The sequence below is a fragment of the Dendrobates tinctorius genome, unplaced genomic scaffold, assembly GCF_039654945.1.
Source record: "Dendrobates tinctorius isolate UK_male_01 unplaced genomic scaffold, ASM3965494v1 ptg000171l, whole genome shotgun sequence".
Lineage (NCBI taxonomy): Eukaryota > Metazoa > Chordata > Amphibia > Anura > Dendrobatidae > Dendrobates > Dendrobates tinctorius.
In genome coordinates this window covers 22,772,004-22,791,739 of record NW_027361838.1, presented here as the reverse complement: position 1 = coordinate 22,791,739, position 19,736 = coordinate 22,772,004, and the positions used below count along the sequence as shown (strand labels likewise).

The 19,736-nt window shown below is 45.0% G+C and overlaps 1 protein-coding gene across 1 annotated transcript in view; it reads left to right on the top strand.

Moving 5' to 3' along the window:
• Nucleotides 1-19,736, top strand: part of PIEZO2 (piezo type mechanosensitive ion channel component 2) — a 438,513-nt gene that overhangs the window by 364,542 nt on the left and 54,235 nt on the right. The window contains exon 36 of the mRNA XM_073550976.1: nucleotides 9,289-9,456. Within this exon, the coding sequence (XP_073407077.1) occupies nucleotides 9,289-9,456 (168 nt within the window). The remainder of the gene's footprint in view (nucleotides 1-9,288; nucleotides 9,457-19,736) is intronic.

Genomic DNA, 19,736 nt, shown 5'->3' with positions numbered 1-19,736 from the left:
TACAACATACATACATGCTACATACATATATACTACATTCATACAACATACATACATATTACATACATACTACATATATACTACATTCATACAACATACATACATACTACATATATCCTACATTCATACGACATACATACATGCTTACTATATACATACAACATACGTACAACATGCTACAGACATACAACATACATACTACATTCATACTACATATATACTACATTCATACAACATACATACATACTACATACAGATATACTACATTCATACAACATACATACATAATACATACTGCATACATACTACATACATACTGCATTCATACAACATACATACATACTACATATATACTACATTCATACAACATACATACATACTGCATACTTACTACATGCATACAGCATACATACAACATGCTACAGACATACAACATACATACTACATACAGCATACATTCATACAATACATACATACTACATACATACATAGTACATACTACATACATACAACATGCTACAGACATACAACATACATACTACATACATACTACATACAACATACATACATTCATACAATACATACATACTACAGTCATACAGCATACATACTACATACATACAACATACATACAGCATGCTACAGACATACAACATTCATACAACATACATACTACATACAACATACATACATTCATACAATACATACAGTGGGGAAAAAAAGTATTTAGTCAGTCAGCAATAGTGCAAGTTCCACCACTTAAAAAGATGAGAGGCGTCTGTAATTTACATCATAGGTAGACCTCAACTATGGGAGACAAACTGAGAAAAAAAAATCCAGAAAATCACATTGTCTGTTTTTTTTTCATTTTATTTGCATATTATGGTGGAAAATAAGTATTTGGTCAGAAACAAGCAATCAAGATTTCTGGCTCTCACAGACCTGTAACTTCTTCTTTAAGAGTCTCCTCTTTCCTCCACTCATTACCTGTAGTAATGGCACCTGTTTAAACTTGTTATCAGTATAAAAAGACACCTGTGCACACCCTCAAACAGTCTGACTCCAAACTCCACTATGGTGAAGACCAAAGAGCTGTCAAAGGACACCAGAAACAAAATTGTAGCCCTGCACCAGGCTGGGAAGACTGAATCTGCAATAGCCAACCAGCTTAGAGTGAAGAAATCAACTGTGGGAGCAATAATTAGAAAATGGAAGACATACAAGACCACTGATAATCTCCCTCGATCTGGTGCTCCACGCAAAATCCCACCCCGTGGGGTCAGAATGATCACAAGAACGGTGAGCAAAAATCCCAGAACCACGCGGGGGGACCTAGTGAATGAACTGCAGAGAGCTGGGACCAATGTAACAAGGCCTACCATAAGTAACACACTACGCCACCATGGACTCAGATCCTGCAGTGCCAGACGTGTCCCACTGCTTAAGCCTGTACATGTCCAGGCCCGTCTGAAGTTTGCTAGAGAGCATTTGGATGATCCAGAGGAGTTTTGGGAGAATGTCCTATGGTCTGATGAAACCAAACTGGAACTGTTTGGTAGAAACACAACTTGTCGTGTTTGGAGGAAAAAGAATACTGAGTTGCATCCATCAAACACCATACCTACTGTAAAGCATGGTGGTGGAAACATCATGCTTGGGGCTGTTTCTCTGCAAAGGGGCCAGGACGACTGATCCGGGTACATGAAAGAATGAATGGGGCCATGTATCGTGAGATTTTGAGTGCAAACCTCCTTCCATCAGCAAGGGCATTGAAGATGAAACGTGGCTGGGTCTTTCAACATGACAATGATCCAAAGCACACCGCCAGGGCAACGAAGGAGTGGCTTCGTAAGAAGCATTTCAAGGTCCTGGAGTGGCCTAGCCAGTCTCCAGATCTCAACCCTATAGAAAACCTTTGGAGGGAGTTGAAAGTCCGTGTTGCCAAGCGAAAAGCCAAAAACATCACTGCTCTAGAGGAGATCTGCATGGAGGAATGGGCCAACATACCAACAACAGTGTGTGGCAACCTTGTGAAGACTTACAGAAAACGTTTGACCTCTGTCATTGCCAACAAAGGATATATCACAAAGTATTAAGATGAAATTTTGTTTCTGACAAAATACTTATTTTCCACCATAATATGCAAATAAAATGAAAAAAAAAAACAGACAATGTGATTTTCTGGATTTTTTTTTCTCAGTTTGTCTCCCATAGTTGAGGTCTACCTATGATGTAAATTACAGACGCCTCTCATCTTTTTAAGTGGTGGAACTTGCACTATTGCTGACTGACTAAATACTTTTTTTCCCCACTGTACATACTACATACAATACATTCATACAATACATACATATAGACATACAGTACATACAACATAGAGTACATACTCACCAATGCTTGTCACATTGTTCCCCGAAGCCAGTGTCATCTATGAAAAAATATGAAAATAATAAACAAGCCATATACTCCCTGATCCGCAGAAATCCACGAGTGGCCCACACCGATTTCCCGTGGAGAACAGCCGCATCAGCTGATGCGACCGCTCTCTACGGGGTTCCAGGAATCCAATGATGGGAGGTAGGTATCCTTCCGCACTGTATTCCTCCACCACTGTAAAAAAAATTGTCCCTAGTCTGCGGACCAGCTCACCCCATACCATCTCGATTGGGTTCAGGTCTGGTGACTGTGGAGGCCAGGTCATCTGGCGTAGCACCCCATCACTCTCGTTCTTGGTCAAATAGCCCTTACACAGCCTGGAGGTGTGTTTGAGGTCATTGTCCTGTTGAAAAATAAATGATGGTCCAACTAAACGCAAACCGGATGGAATAGCATGCCGCTGCAAGATGCTGTGGTAGCCATGCTGGTTCAGTATGCCTTCAATTTTGAATAAATCCCCAACAGTGTCACCAGCAAAGCACCCCCACAACATCACACCTCTTCCTCCTTGCTTCACGGTGAGAACTAGGCATGTAGAGTCCATCCGTTCACCTTTTCTGCATCGCACAAAGACACAGTGGTTGGAACCAAAAATCTCAAATTTGGACTCATCAGACCAAAGCATAGATTTCCACTGGTCTAATGTCCATTCCTTGTGTTATTTAGCCCAAACAAGTCTCTTCTGCTTGTGCCTGTCCTTAGCAGTGGTTTCCTAGCAGCTATTATATCATGAAGGCATGCTGCACAAAGTCTCCTCTTAACAGTTGTTGTAGAGATGTGCCTACTGCTAGAACTCTGTGGCATTGACCTGGTCTCTAATCTGAGCTGCTGTTAACCTGCGATTTCTGAGGCTGGTGACTCGGATGAAGTTATCCTCCGCAGCAGAGGTGACTCTTGGTCTTCTTTTCCTGGGGCGGTCCTCATGTGAGCCAGTTTCTTTCTAGCGCTTGATGGTTTTTGCCACTGCACTTGGGGACACTTTCAAAGTTTTCCCAATTTTTCGGATTGACTGACCTTCATTTCTTAAAGTAATGATGGCCACTCGTTTTTCTTTACTTAGCTGCTTTTTTCTTGCCATAATACAAATTCTAACAGTCTAGAACCTAGAATATAAGACATATTTTTAGTTGTTTCACACTTTTTTGTTAATTATATAATTCCACATGTGTTAATTCATAGTTTTGATGCCTTCAGAGTGAATCTACAATTTTCATAGTCATGAAAATAAAGAAAACTCTTTGAATGAGAAGGTGTGTCCAAACTTTTGGTCTGTACTGTATGTCAGCGAGATATATAACTAATGCAGTGCATGAGTAGCTTATTGTACATGTATTTAGCTAAAAAAAATAAAGAAAAAAAATTAAAATGGTGTGTGGTCCCCCTCATTTTAATACCCAGCTGGGAGAAAGCTGACAGCTGGGGGCTGGTGTTAATATTCTGGGAAGGGGGCAATAAACATGGAGCTTCCCACGCCATTAATATCATCTCACACCTTTCTGCATAGCCTTTATTGATCATTAAAAAGGGGGAAAACCAAAAATTATGTGTGGTTACCCCTATTTTGAATAACCAGCAACAGCTAAGCAGACAGCCGTGGGATATTAATAGGCTGGGAAGGGACTTTGGATATTAACACCCTCCCAGACTAATAACACCAACCCTCAGCCTCCTCTGAAATAGCGCATCCATTAGATGCACCAATTCTGGCACTTAGTCTCAGCTCTTCCCAATTGCGATAATGTGTTGGCAATCGGGGTAATGGTTTTGGGGTTGATGTCAGCTTTGTAATGCCTGCTGACATCAAGCCAAGGGTTAGTAATAGAGAGGTATCTGTCAGATACTTATTACTAATCCTGTAATGAAAAGTAATAAATACACACAGAAAAAAGTCCTTTAATTGTACCGAACATTCCCCAATCATCTTTTACCCATTTATTACCTTTAAAAAATCAAATAATTCAAGGGGTCTGCTGTAAATCCATCCCACGTTCCATGACAATTCCGAACTCTGCTACATCCAGATGCAGTGCTGAGTGGTGACATCAGTAATGTGATCATTCAGCATGACAGCCGGAACACACTGACGGTAGTCTGTGAATCCAACTGCTGCGAAGAGCGCTGACGTCAGTAAGCTTATTGCAGTTCACAGCCAATGAACTGCGGTAATCTTACTGACGTAACCGCTCACCGCATGAGAAAATTCTCATGCTGCGAGCGGTGATGTCAGTCAGGTTACAACAGTTCATCATCGCAGCAGCCGGATACACACTCTTCTGTCAGTGTGTTGCGGGGTCCTTGCCGAGCGGTCACATTACTGATGTCACTGCTGAGCACTGCATCTGGATTTAGCAGAGTTAGGGATCATCGTGAAATGTAGGATGGATTTAAAGCATACCCTTTTGGATTATTTCCTTTTTTAAAGGTAATAAATTGGAGTGTTTTGTACAATTAAAGGACTTTTTTTTGTGTGTGTGTGTGTTTATTACTTTTGACCACAGGGTTAGAAATGGCGGTGTCTTATAGACGCCTCTTTATTGCTAATGCCTGGGCTTAATGTCAGTGAACATTACACTGCTGACATCAACCCTAAAATATTACCCTGATTAACAATGCACCAGGGCAAGTGGGAAGAGCAAGGCAAAGCACCAGAATTGGTTTATCTAATGGATGCGCCTTTTCTGGGGTGGCTGTGGGTTGCTGTTTTTAGGACATGAGGGCCAGATATCCATGGACCTTCCCAGAGTGGGAATACCAGCCCCCAGCTGTCTGCTTTACCTTGGCTGGTTATCAAAAAATAGGGGGGACCTCACACCGTTTTTTTTTAAATAATTAACAGCGTGAGGACCCCTTTATTTTTGATAGCCAGCTAAAATAAACCAGACAGCTGAGGGCTTCAGCCTGCAGCTGTCTGTTTTACCTGTGTTTCTTTTCTTAGATGGGACCCCAGATCTTTTTTGTATTTATTTATTTATTTTATATATTGTGATGGCCATTCACAGCCATATCAATACTTGGCAAGGCTGTGATGGAGGGAAAGTGCCCACACCGGAAAAGCTTGTTGATTGGTTGCGCTGCAGCCTGCCAGCAAGTCTTGTTCAAGCTGCCTAAACCTTGTTCCCTGGTCCTGCAGCAGCCAGTGCCTGATCCTTGTCCCCTGGTCCCAGAGCGGTGAGTGCCTGAACCCTGTCCCTTGCTCCCGGAGCGGCAAGTTCCTGAACCCTTTCCCCTGGCCCAGGAGTGGCCAGTGTCTTAACATTGTCCCCTCGTCCCGGAGCGATTAGTCCTGTTCCCGAAGTCCCAGTGCAGCCAGTTCATGAACACTATTCCCCGTTCCATGAATGGCCTAACCCTGATCCTGAATCCTAGACTGGCATGTCTGACTTGAGCCCTAAATCAGTGTCAGCGTACCTGACCTCGGGTCAGCAGCTGCAGTACCTGGTTCTTCTCAAGGAGTGGTACCTATTGGATACCTGCCGCATAAGCCAGACCTCACCACTAAAGGCTCTAGTGAACACCAAGGTAACCACTTAGTTACACCCCTTCCTAGGAAGGCCCAAACCTGTGGCACAGCGGGTCCACGGCTGGGTGTAACTGCCCGACCAAGCCACAACCACAACAGCTGCTGAGGTGGACATACCATTTAACACCTTATACCTTTTTTAGGCAAATAAACAATTCACTGTATAGACTCATTCATAGGCAAAATACTAGTAGAATAATTGGTAAAGGTTGATATTATCATACATTTTTTTATTTGACCTAGTGGGCTTAATTTATTATATTTTAAGTAGAACACATTTATAAAAAGTTTTAACCCCTTAACGAACGCCAATACTCCTTTTAAAGGCGGCAGTTAAGGGTACTTTTGCCTCAGCACCGCTTTTTAACGGCGCTGAGAAATAAGTGTATAGCGCCACCCAGAGTCAGAATTTCTCCAGGGTCTCTGCTACCTGGGGTAGCCAAGACCCAAGAGAACATGATTTGGGTCGTTTTTTTACCGACCCTAATGTTGCGATTGCCATTATTAACAGTATAATAGTGAACGCAAAAAAAGTCCAATTTCCCATTTAATTTTTCTCTCCGAAACCCCCCGTAAAGTCCCCCGGGCTGCCAGTGTCTATTCTGGGAGAAAATGGCGGGCCCATGCGCAGTGCGCCCACCGAGATCTGCCGGCCGGCACCCGGTAATAATAGGAAATTTTTCCTATTGGTTCATTTTGATCACTGTGATAGACCCTGTCACAGTGATCAAAATAAAAAAGTAAATCAAACCCCTTTTTATCAAATGTATTTATTTCCATTTTTCCATTAGGGTTAGAGTTGGGCTAAAGTGAGTTGGACTTAAAGAGTTGGGCTAAAGTTAGAGTTGGTTTAAAGTTAGGGTTGGGCTAAAGTTAGGGTTAGGTTTGGACTATGGTTAGGGTTGGGGCTAGGGTTGGGCTAAAGTTAGGGTTGGGGCTATGGTTAGGGTTGGGCTAGGGTTAGGGTTGGGATAAAGTTAGGGTTGGGGCTTGGGTTAGGGTTGGGGCTAGTTGTAGGGTTGGGGCTAAAGTTAGGGTTGGGCTAGGGTTAGGGTTGTGGTTATGGTTGGGATTACGGTTAGGGTTGGGATAGGGGTGTGTTAGGGTTGGGATTAGGGTTAGGTGTGTGTTGGGGTTAGGGTTGTGGTTGGATTATGGTTAGGGTTGGGATTAGGGTTAGGGGTGTGTTGGAGTTAGGTTTGGAGTTAGAATTGGGGGGTTCCACTGTTTAGGTACATCAGGGCATCTCCAAATGCGACATGACGCCACCATTGATTCCAGCTAATTTTGCGTTCCCTCCTTTCTGAGCCCTGCCATGCGCCCAAACAGTGGCTTTCCTCCACATACGGGGTATTGTCGTACTCAGGAGAAATTGCACAACAAATTTTATGGTCATTTTCTCCCGATACCATTGTGAAAATAAAAAAATTTGGTTCCTAATTAAATTTTTTGTGAAAAAAGTAAAATGTTCATCTTTTCCTTCCACATTGCTTTAGTTCTCGTGAAGCATCTGAAGGGTTAATAAAAGTCTTGAATGTGGTTTTGCGCACCTTGAGGGGTGCATTTTTTAGAATGTTGTCACTTTTGGGTATTTTCTGTTATATTGACCCCCAAACTCACTTCAAATGTGAGGTGGTCCCTACAAAAAATGTTTTTTTTTAAATTTTGTTGGAAAAATGAGAAATCGCTGGTCAACTTTTAACCCTTATATCATCCTAACAAAAAAAATTAAAGTATGTTTCCAAAATTGTCCTGATGTAAATTAGACATGTGGGAAATGTTATTTATTAACTAGTTTGTGTGACACCACTCTCTGATTTAAAGGGTATCTGTCACCCTTTTTTTGGCCTTTCAGCTGCCAGCATAGACATCGGGGGCTTATCTGCAGCATTCTGTAATGCTGTAGATAAGCCTCCGATGTAACCTGAAAGAGAAGAAAAACACTTTATATTATACTCACAGAGGTGGGCGGTCTGGTCCGATGGGTGTCGCCGTCCCGTCCGGCGCCTCCCTTCTTCATGCGATGACGTCCTCTTCTCCCGTCCTGTAATGGCTCCTGCGCAAGTGCACTGCTCTCCCCTGTTGAGGACAGAGCAGAGTCCTGCAGTGCGCAGGCGTCGGGAGAGGTCTGGTGCCTGCGCACTGCAGAATTCTGCTCTGACCTCAACAGGACAGAGCAATGCACCTGCGCCGGAGCCATTTCAGGACAGGAGAAGAGGGCGTCATCGCATGAAGAAGGGAGGCGCCGGACCGGACCGCAACACCCATCGGACCGGACCGCCCACGTCGGTGAGTATAATATAAAGTGTTTTTCTTCTCTTTCCGGTTACATCGGGGGCTTATCTACAGCATTACAGAATGCTGTAGATAAGCCCCCAATGTCTATGCCGGCAGCTAATAGGCCAAAAAAGGGTGACAGATTCCCTTTAAAGGTACAAAAACTAAAAGTTTGTAAAATTTTCGCCAAATTTCCATTGTTTTCATAAATAAATGCAAGTTATATCGAAGAAATGTTACCACTAACATGAAGTACAATATGTCATGAAAAAACATTCTCAGAATCAGTGGGATATGTTGAAGCGTTCCAGAGCTATAACCTTATAAATTGACAGTGGTCAAAATTGTAAAAATTGGCTTGGTCATTAAGTACCAAATTGGCTCTGTCACTAAGGGGTTAATGAAGGATGGTCAAATATTTTGTACAGATTAAAGGGAATCTGCCACTAATTTTTTTGTTACCTCATCTGAGAGCAGTATGATGTAGGCTAAGAGAACCTGAATCCAATATTGTATGAGTTAGTTTACTGGGTGCAGCAGTTCTGACACAATCAGAGTTCTTAGACTTAAGATGAAGCAGAGCTGAGAAACCTAACTCAACACAGGCTCTGTATGTACACAATTTATTGACAGTGAGCTGCTGATCACAGGAGGGGGCTTGGTTGGACGACTACTTGCTTGCCAGCTGGTCACAGTAATGATAATGTCCTGGTGATAAAACCTTCACTGTAAGCAAACAGCAGCATACAGCCAGAGAAGTGACATGTTGCTCACTGTTAACCCCTACCTCATGCTGTACACAGATTACACAGCAAAAACCTGCTGACTGTTTCCCTTTAATATATTTAATGTATACATCACTAATTAATTCTTTCATTTATGATTACATGACATCACTAGTACTTTCGGATAATCCATGCATAATTTATATGTGTTCATGAATGCTTGTTTGTGCTTGATGTTTAGTTGCATAATATCACACTAGACTGTTTGTGGTAAACATTTTGCTTGCTTTTTTACTTATTAATTGTCTCTGTGACTGTTTGCGCCGCTAGCTGCAACACTGAAGCAACCATGCTGTTCTCAAGGCAGTCCACACTTGATGATTTAGATGGACCAGATGCTGTACCAAAAACAAGTGAGCGCGCCAGACCTAGGCTTCGTAAAATGTACAGCATGGACATGTCCTCTTCCTCTGCTGACAGTGGCAGTGTAGCATCAAGGTGCCTTATCCATGCATGCCTTATTCACTCATTCTTTGGTCTGTTGCTACATTATTGCATCATTCTAGCATTTGTTTTAAAGTGAATGTGTTATCAGAAAATTACCTATTGTTTAAATCAAGTTTTTATATTAAATGCATTTTCTTTCTTTTTACATTGATGTTTTTTTTCAATTCTCAATATCAGAATCTATATAAAAATCAGAAATCTTGCAATTATCACACTGGCCATTAAGCTTAATACTAGATTGTTTATCCTGTTTTGAACAACTTACTATACAGTTGTCCCATCTCATCACAAACAGGATTACAAAGAAAGGAAACACTTCTAAACATGGCAAATAACACATTTATAATAGGAGATATCACAGCTCAACCTCCTTCACCTGCCTTTACAATGACTTTTGCCCACATCAGAGCATGCCCAGAAAGTGCTTGTGTTTGAACCCATAGGGTCAGAATCAACCTGCTGCTTGTCCATGTGGCTGCTGAAAATAATAGAAAGTCTGAAAAGAACACATCTAATATTAGGCCTTATGGTCAGTGTTGAAATGTCAGTGATATGCCCCTTTATCAGATATCAGTTGTTTTTTTTTTCAGTACAAATGTTTCCATCAAAAATATTTAAATGGGTTGTCCGTTATAGAAAAGAAAATTTTAAGGCATGGATATGGAGCTCCCACCCCAGGGCCGTGGGATACTCGGTACCGGGCCGGTTCTTAACGGGATGTGTCACGGCAGCAGTGACCCGGCCCATGGCCCTGGGCGTCCAATGAAAGTCGATGATAAAAAGGGAATAAAGTTTATAAAAGATAGTTCATGACGCCACCTGTGGTAGTTGGCAAATAGGAGATGTTAGCTGACTCTGCTTGATGAGACCGCTGGGGCAGATGGTGATACAGCAGAGTTGTTACAGCTCTCCACAGGTAGAGATAAACCCCGGGGCAGTTATAGTGAGATATGATGGTAATGATGGTGGTTGTAGTGCAGGACAAGTGACGACGTGCTTTAGGTCCCCTGGATCCTATCAGGCTGCCTTTTCAGCGAATGTGTTAGATGTGGCTATAGCACGTACAGATACTGCAGCCTCTGGTTAGCTAGCTAAGTCCTCAGTTTCTCCACTAGAATGGGGCCGGTCCCCTAACTGCGACCTGGTCCCTCCACTCGACTATGGTCGGCGTGGATGCGGGCCCCACAGGTGGATTCCTCACTACCCGTGCCCCTAGGACCCCTTCTTTCTCTCTTCCACTAAAGCTTATCTTTCTGTTCTTCTGTCTTTCCTTGCTCTCTTTGCACTGTCTGCTGGTCCAGGGCTGAGCTCCTCATTGCTCAAGTCCCCAGCACCAACTTCTGACTCAATCTCTGACTGTCAGTTCCTTCAGCTTCCCCTGCTGCTTTCTCCACCCACACCCTCTGCCTAGCTCCTCCCGAGCTCTGAAAAGTCTGATGTTGGATGCAAGTGTGTGAGTTCTGTGTGGTGCCCCCTCCTTACCTGAAAGCGGAATACCACACCTCTGGATGAGGTGCAGTACCTCTGTGGCAACTGAACCCTCTCGGGCGCAACAGATACGCTTAACATAATAAATGGTAGCATACTCACAATTTTCCAGTCACCTTACCACTACAGTCAATTAAAGGCTTCAGTAGTCCTCTGACTTAAAAATGGAGTAGGCATTGCTAAGCCTTAACATAAGGGTTTTTTTCTGTTTCAGACAACCCCATTAATATAAAAACCTGAATTGAACAATAAGTATTTTTCTGGTAGCACATTTCCTTTTACCTAGGTTGTATCTTCCATTATGTTGCATGTAGCCAAAGTATAATTACAATAAAATATGCTTCATTAGCCTTGCACTTAGGTACAAACCTTGTGTAAAAACTCTGCAACCAATTTTATCCATCTTATGGTAGTAGTGCATTTCAAGCACGCGTTGCTGTGTTTTTGCCATTGTTACACCTTACTGCATTGAGTAATGTATTTTAAGTCTATGAATATTTCTTTTTTTTTTCTAGTTGTTGCTTGTAGGATCTGTACAAGTGTACAAGGATTTAATAGAAAATCTTTGACATCTTTGGTTTTAGAAAATTACATATTGAAATTGTAAATGGCAGATGTGCTCACACTTAATTTGTGTGTAACACGTTGATCACATAAGGCCACATTCACACATTCAGTATTTGATCAGTTATTCACCTCAGTATTTGTAAGCCAAGACCAGGAGTGGGTGATAAATACAGAAGTGGTGACGTGTTTCTATTAGATTTTTCCTCTGATTGTTCCTCTCCTGGTTTTGGCTTACAAATACTGATGTAAAATACTGACCAAATACTGATAGTGTTGCACGTGGCCTTACTAATACTACTGACCAATTCTAGTGCTGTGTAATATAAGTTAGCACCTATATTAATGGCATCTCATATTCCAAGCTAAATTCTGCTGTTACTTATAGAATATAGGATGAAAATAGTTCACTGCTAACATTTAATTATATGATACTGTAGTGTATTAATGGGATAGTTCTATTTTCCATCATGCCGACTGATAGCCACAATATACTTAAAGATAGCCTGTTATCAGGATTTGAGACCCCAAATTAATGGAATATAAGTAAAGTATATAAAGGTGCTTTAATGCTGATTAAATCTTTCCGTTTCTTTTAGAAATGCATTTTACTGTTTTGGAGAAAGCCATAGTTGAAATTGTACGCTAATGAGTAGCGAGTACAGTGGGCAGGCAGGCGTACCGATCTCCTGCCTCGCTCCCGATTCCACGCCTGCTGCTGCTGCCGCCTGCCTTTTGTTTCTGACTGACAGATCGATCATGTTTCAGTAACATGTCAGTCAGAGACAGGAGTCAGACAGTGAGTCAGACAGTGGGCGGTCGAGGAATAGGGAGATCGGATTCATTTTTCTCCTTCGTCTCATTGGGGGACACAGGTACTGTGGGTGTATGCTACCGCCATCTGGAGGCTGACACTAGGCAACAACACAAGGTTAGCTCCTCCCCCGCCGTATACACCTTCGCCCTGATTGCGGGCAGAAGCCAGTTTTTTGCTTAGTGTCTATGGAGGCACACGTCTTGTCCTTTTTCTCCAGACTTTTTTGTCCATGAAGATTAGACAGGGGCAATGGATCCTATTGAAAGGGTCCGATTTCCCCAAACCATCAACGGGCGAGCACGTGTCGAGTATCGTCTCCATGTATCCTTTCCCGCACCGTGGGACAAATCTAGGCAATTTCCCCAGAATTTTTTATTTTAGTTTGTTTTTTTCTTTTCTTTATTTTTTCTAAGATGATGAGACAGGGGCAACGGATCTTATTGAAAGGGTCCGATTTCCCCAAACCAACAACGGGCGAGCACGTGTGAGTGTCCCTCCACGTATCCTTTCCCACGACGTGGGACATGATGCCGGACCTAGCCCTGACCACCCCTAGGTAGAGAAACCATGGGCTATTCAGATGCAGAAGACGGTCCGAGCGGCCCCCACTGCTCCACCAACGCAAGACGAAGGTGCTGCAAGGAGGCGGACGGTCCCTCTCCTCGGCTGAAGCTGGACGGAGTTAGGGTGCCTGCACCGTCCAGGATCCCCACACCACCCCCCGCTCCCTGGTTTGTTGTTCGCCCTGAAGGACCTACCTGGAGTGAAGTGGACAGCCGCATTTAAGGTACGGGCGTGCGAGGGGCTCCTGGGCAGCAGGGGCAGGCAGCGGTGTGCGTCTCCCTAAGGCCCTCCTCGTGTCCATAGTAGGAAGAGTAGCAGCATTTTTTTTGCTGTCATCACCGCCACGGTGCGGCACTGTCACCGCCGCTGCATCGCGGTGCTGCGGGCGGTGGAGAAAAATGGAGCCCCTGGCTTTTGGCCGGTGTTAGGCCGCAGCACGCCACCGTTGCGTCGCGCGGCGCCGCGGGCGGTGGAGAAAAATTGAGCCCCCGGCTTTTGGCCGGTGTTAGGCCGTGGCGCTCCACCGTCGCTGCGGCGGCGCCACGGGCGGTGGAGAAAAATTTAGCCCCCGGCTTTTGGCCAGTGTTAGGCCGCGACGGAAGTACCGCCCTCGGCGCGCGGCGTCACTTCCGGCGGCCCGCCCCTTGAAGCCTGGGCGGGCGCCGGATAAATCCAGGGCCCGGCTTCAGTGTGGGGTAGGCTGCGACCAGGAAAGAGGTCGGTTTGTCCCACAGAGGTGCAGGAGGTCGGGCGAGCAGTCAGGGGACGCAGGTCGGGTGAGGGCAGCTTCGCTGCGGAGGCCGCTAAAATAGCCCCTCCCCCACCCCTCCCTCGCATTGAGGCAGAAGAAAAAAAAAAGAAAAAAAATTTTTTTTTGGATATATAAAACGCCTGGCAGGCACAATATGGCCGGGTAAGGGAAGACGCACACTTTTCTGTACGCTGCATGTACTTCTTGTAAGGCCCCGTTTCCAAGAGCGCAGAGCGCCAAAGTGTGCGAAGCCTGCGACTCCGAACGCGCCCATGAGCCCCCCTCGGCGACTGAATCCAGAGAGCCGAATCCTCCGGAATGGGCGCTATCATTGTCCCAGTCTATGGCCTCGCTTACAAAGGCGATCGAGTCCCTTCACGCCCCAAAGGGAGGCAAGGATAGTGGCTCGCTTATCTGGGAAGGGTCCTCCACCTCACAGGAACCTTCGGCCTGCAGGGGCCGTTCCCATGCCAGACAGAGGTGAAGGAAATGAATCCGTATGAGGTCTCCTGGCTTATCCGGTGCCTCGGCATCGGGGAGTTCAGCATCACGCTCCCCTTCACCAGCGAGCGGGAGCGGGCAGAGTTTAGATCGTGACTCAGACGAGCCACTCGATCTAGATACCCCGGGATGCTGGGAGACAGTGGACAGCCTCATTGAAGCTGTCAATCAAACCCTGGGGATTGAAGATGATGCTACCTTGGCCGCGAGCCATAAGGTAGCCTTTAAGCGGGCCAAGCACCCACATAGAGTATTTGGCACTCACCCAGAATTTGAGGATATAGTGCAGCACTACAGAGAACGCCCAGACAAGCGCTTCTCGGGCCAAAAGTCTATAGAGGCAAGATACCCATTTGCCCCGGAACTCTGTAAGAAATGGGCGGAATCCCCAGTGGTGGACCCACCAGTGTCTTGCCTGGCCTCGAAGTCCTTGTTGGTGCCTAGCGGCTCGTCCATTAGGACCCCACGGATCGGCTTATAGAGGGCTTGGCACAATCAGTTTTTGAGGCATCAGGTTCGGTGCTCGCCCCTTCGTTTGGGGCGACGTGGGTAGCCAAGGCCATGGTGTCATGGTCAGAGTCTTTGAATAACGCCTTGCAGGATAGAGGCCTACCTGTGGAGGTGTCTGAGGTCACAAGTCAGATTGCTATGGCTGGAGACTACTTAATTAATGCTTCTTTGGATGCGGCTAATTGTGCGGCATTTGCAGCCGCTAACGCGGTAGCCATTAGGAGAGACTCTGGTTGAGAACTTGGCGAGCCAATTCAATTTCCAAGAAGTGCTTGACTTCCTTGCCCTAACAGGGAGGCCGCCTGTTCGGGGAGAAGTTGGACCGGCTCATCTCCGATGCGACAGGAGGGAAAAGCAGCTTCCTCCCGCAGCAAAAGGCGAAACAGCCTTTTCGCCATGTCCCGACACGTTTTCGAGCCTTCCGCAACATCGGATGGATGGCAGCAGCCAGTTCGGCTGGCCCACCTCGCTCCACCCAGGATAGGGAGCGACAGGTCTCATATAGACCCATTCCGGTGGGAAGGATGCGCGCTCGCCAGCCCAGGTCGAGAGAAGCCAGGGCCCAGAGACCCTCAGCCAAATGACTCGGAGCCCTTGGTAGGCGACAGCAGCAGGGTGGGCGGCCGCCTGCTCCTTTTTCGCCATATCTGGGCCGAGGTAGCACACGACTTATGGGTGGTAGAACTGGTGACTTCAGGGAACAAAATAGAGTTCATCAGGCACCCTCCAACACGGTTTTTTCTCTCCCGACTTCCCAAGGTGGAGCCCCGGGCGAAAGCGCTGCTAGGAGCCATCAATTCACTCCAAAACAACGGAGTCATTGTTCCCGTACCAGAGCACGAAAAAGCGCGGGGTTTTTATTCCAATCTGTTCGCGGTCCCCAAAAAGGACGGGACAGTCAGACTGGTTTTGGACCTGAAGCTTCTAAACAGGTTCATCAGAGTCAAACATTTCAGGATGGAATCTCTCCATTCTGTTATATCAGCCATGGAGCAGGGAGAGTACTTAGCCTCGATCGACATCCAGGATGCCTACCTGCATGTTCCCATTTTTCCTCCGCATCAAAAGTTTCTTTGGTTCGCCATTAATGGTCGACACTTTCAATTCGCAGCACTCCCATTCGGGATAGCCACTGCATCCAAAGTGTTCACAAAGGTAATGGCAGTCGTGATGGCCGTCTTACACTCGCGGGGCATAGTCGTCTTGCCATACTTAGATGACCTCTTGGTGAAGGGTCCCTCATTTCGGGCGTGCAAGGAGAATGTCAGCATTACACTGGATACACTCTCCCGCTTAGGTTGGTTGGTCAACAGGAAGAAATCATCTCTGTCATGAACTCATTTTCTGCTCCACCAGTTGAGAGTTCCCCTTCCGTTCTCCCTCTGGTGGTGACAGGAGGTAGTGCGGTTGGTTTAAGTGGTAGTGATCTGCCACCTGATGAGGAAGATAACGATTGGATCTCTGGAGTATCAGACTGGATATAAGACAGCCGACGCCCTATCCGGGTGCTGGTGATTCTGTCTGCTTCTCAGGTCCTGGACTTCAGCTCTCTTCCAGTCTTCTCAAGTTAAGTTTGTTTTTTTTGCTAATGTTCACACTTGCACTTGTTGGTCAATTCAGTTTTTTGTGTAATCAGCCTGCCCCTGCTGGGGCTATGCTGAAATTCCACTCCTATTAATCAGTATTTGCCAATCTGCTTTTTGTCCCTTATTAGATTGGCATCTTTTTTGCTCTATCTCAGAATATTTCAGAGTGCTGGTATAGGTTTAGAAGTCTAGTGACTTCAGGGTTAATTTTACTATCAGAAGTGTTGGACAATATTTTTGTAGGTTTTTTTGGCAGATTGCAGACAGTGTCTTTCCTTTTCTGTCCTTTTTAGTTAGCCGGGCCCCATCGTTTGCTCAGCCTATTTTCCTGCCTTTGTTTGTATTTTTATCTTGTTTCACCGTCAATACATGGGGGGGCTGTCTTTCCTTTGGGGTCTGCTCTGGGGCAGTTAGTTTTCCTCTTCCTGCTTTAGGCTTATGTAGTTCTCCGGTTGTGACGAGGCGTCTAGGACCAACGTAGGAACGCTCCACGACTGCTGCTAGTTGTGCGGGTAAGATCAGGGATCTGCAATCTGCATAGTTACCAACTTCTCTGTTTTTCTGAGACTTAGCTTGTTGTTTTTTTTTCCTCCTCGGTCTCCCATTCATAACAGAATCACCAGCCATACTGCAGATTCTAGGGTACTCATAAGTAGGAAGGAATTGTTGGAGAAAAAAAAAGTGTCAGAATTTTCTTTTTTTTATTATGTATTTTTTCCTCTTTTTCTCTGGGGCCGTAGGAGGATTTTTTTCCTAATGGAGATTAAGCAACTGTCTGATCGTGTGGAGCAGCTTGCTGCTGAAGTACAGGGAATTTCCACCTACCTTATTCAGTCACATGCTGCTGAACCCAAGATTCCTACTCCTGATGTGTTTTCTGGGGATCGGTCTAAATTTCTGGATTTTAAGAATAATTGTAAATTATTTCTTGCTTTGAAGCCTAACTCATCGGGGAGCTCTGTGCCGCAGGTTAAAATTGTCATCTCCTTGCTGCGCGGCGATCCCCAAGATTGGGCTTTTTCTCTGACACCTGAAAATCCTATTCTGACTAATGTGGATGCATTTTTTCAGGCCTTGGGGTTGTTGTATGATGAACCTAATACCGTTGATCAAGCTGAGAGAACCCTGTTGGCATTGAACCAGGGTCAGGATCCTGCAGAGTTGTACTGTCAAAAATTCCGAAAGTGGGCGGTCCTTACTACATGGAATGATAGTGCATTGGCAGCTCTCTTTCGGAAAGGTTTGTCAGAGACCGTAAAATATGTTATGGTGGGATTTCCTGTTCCCTCTGGTCTGGATGGCTCTATGTCATTAGCCATTCAAGTTGATCGGCGTTTACGTGAACGTAGGACTACACGAGAGGCGCTGCCACCTTTTGAACAAATGTCTGAACCTATGCAATGTGATGGGGTTTTGTCTAGGGCGCAACGTCGGGAGTTTAGAAGGCGTAATAAGCTGTGTTTTTTCTGTGGAGACGCCTCTCATACTATTTCTGTCTGCCCTAAATGAGAGAAACGTTTTGCACACACATTTGCTGTGGGCAGTATACAACCTAAGTTCCTTTTGCAGTTACTCTGATCTGCTCCTTGTCCACATTTTCCACTAAGGCTTTTGTGGATTCAGGAGCAGCTCTGAATCTGATGGATTTGGTCTTTGCTAAACGTTTTGGTTTGTCCATGATGCCTCTGCAGACACCCATTCCTTTGAGGGGTATTGATGCCACTCCTTTGGCGGAGAATAAACCTCAGTTTTGGACCCAGGTGATAATGTGAGTTGCCCCAGACCACCAAGAAAATTGTAAATTTTTTGTGCTGCATAATTTGCATGATACTATTGTTCTGGGGTTCCCTTGGATGCAAACTCATAACCCAGTTTTGGATTGGAAATCTGTTTCTGTGGTGAGTTGGAGTTGTCAGTGTGTTCTTAGGGACGCTCCAGTTTTCTCCACCTCTCCTCAGTCTCATGATATTCCTGATAATCTGGCTGATTTCTCTGATGTTTTTAGTGAGAGTAAGTCTGCGTCTTTGCCTCCTCATAGGAGTTATGACTGTGCAATTGAGTTGATGCCTGGGTGTAAATTTCCCAAGGGTCAGCTTTTCAACTTATCTGTACCCGAACATGATGCTATGCGATCCTATATTAAGGAGTCATTGGAGAAGGGTCATATTAGACCATCCTCGTCACCGTTAGGCGCTGTTTTTTTTTTGTGGCCAAGAAAGATGGTTCATTAAGACCGTGTATTGATTATCGTTCCCTTAACAAGATGACGGTTAAATATCAGTACCCGTTACCTCTGATGTCTGATTTATTCTCCAGAGTTAAGAGTGCCTGCTGGTTTACTAAGCTTGACCTCAGGGGGGCGTATAATCTTATTCGCATCAAGCACGGGGATGAATGGAAGACGGCGTTTAATACTCCGGAGGGACATTTTGAGTACCTGGTGATGCCTTTTGGGCTCTCTAATGCCCCTTCTGTCTTCCAATCCTTTATGAATGATATTTTCCGAGACTTTGTGGAGAAATTTTTGATCATCTATCTGGATTATATTTTGATCTTTTCTAGTGATTGGGATTCCCATGTGGAACATGTCTGGACTGTGTTCCAGATTTTGAGGGAGAATTCCCTGTTTGTTAAGGGATCGAAGTGCCTCTTTGGTGTACAGAGGATTTCATTTTTGGGATTTATCTTGTCTCCATCGACTATTGAAATGGACCCGGCCAAGGTACAAGCCTAGTTCTTTGAAGGCTCTCCAGAAGTTTTTGGGTTTTTCTAATTTCTATCGTAAATTTATAAGTAATTTTTCTAGTATTGTCAAACCACTGACTGATCTGACCAAGAAGGGAGCTGATGTGCTGAATTGGTCTCCTGAGGCTGTCTCATCATTTCAGGAGCTTAAGCGGAGATTTACTTCAGCTCCAGGTTTACGGCAACCTGATGTCTCACTTCCATTTCAAGTGGAGGTGGACGCTTCTGAGATTGGTGCAGGAGCTGTGTTGTCCCAAAAAGACCCTGTGACTTCTAAGATGAATCCCTGTGCCTTCTTTTCTTGAAAGTTTTCCCCATCTGAACGCAACTATGACGTGGGGAATCGGGAATTGTTGGCCATGAAATGGGCATTTGAGGAGTGGAGACATTGGTTGGAGGGAGCTAGACATCAATTTGTGGTCCTCACCGATCACAAGAATCTGATTTATCTGGAGTCGGCCAAACGCTTGAATCCTAGACAGGCTAGATGGGCCTTGTTTTTCACGCGTTTTAATTTTGTGGTCTCTTTTCTTCCGGGCACTAAGAATGTTAAGGCAGACGCCTTTTCTAGGAGTTTCTTTGCTGATTGTCTTAATGTGACCTAGCCTACTACTATCCTAGGTGAAGGGGTAGTTCTTTCTGCCATTTCGCCCAATTTGAGAATCGCCCTGGAGGAATTTCAGGAGGATAAACCTGAGCGTTGCCCTATGGGAAGATTGTATGTTCCTGACCAGTGGAGAAAGAG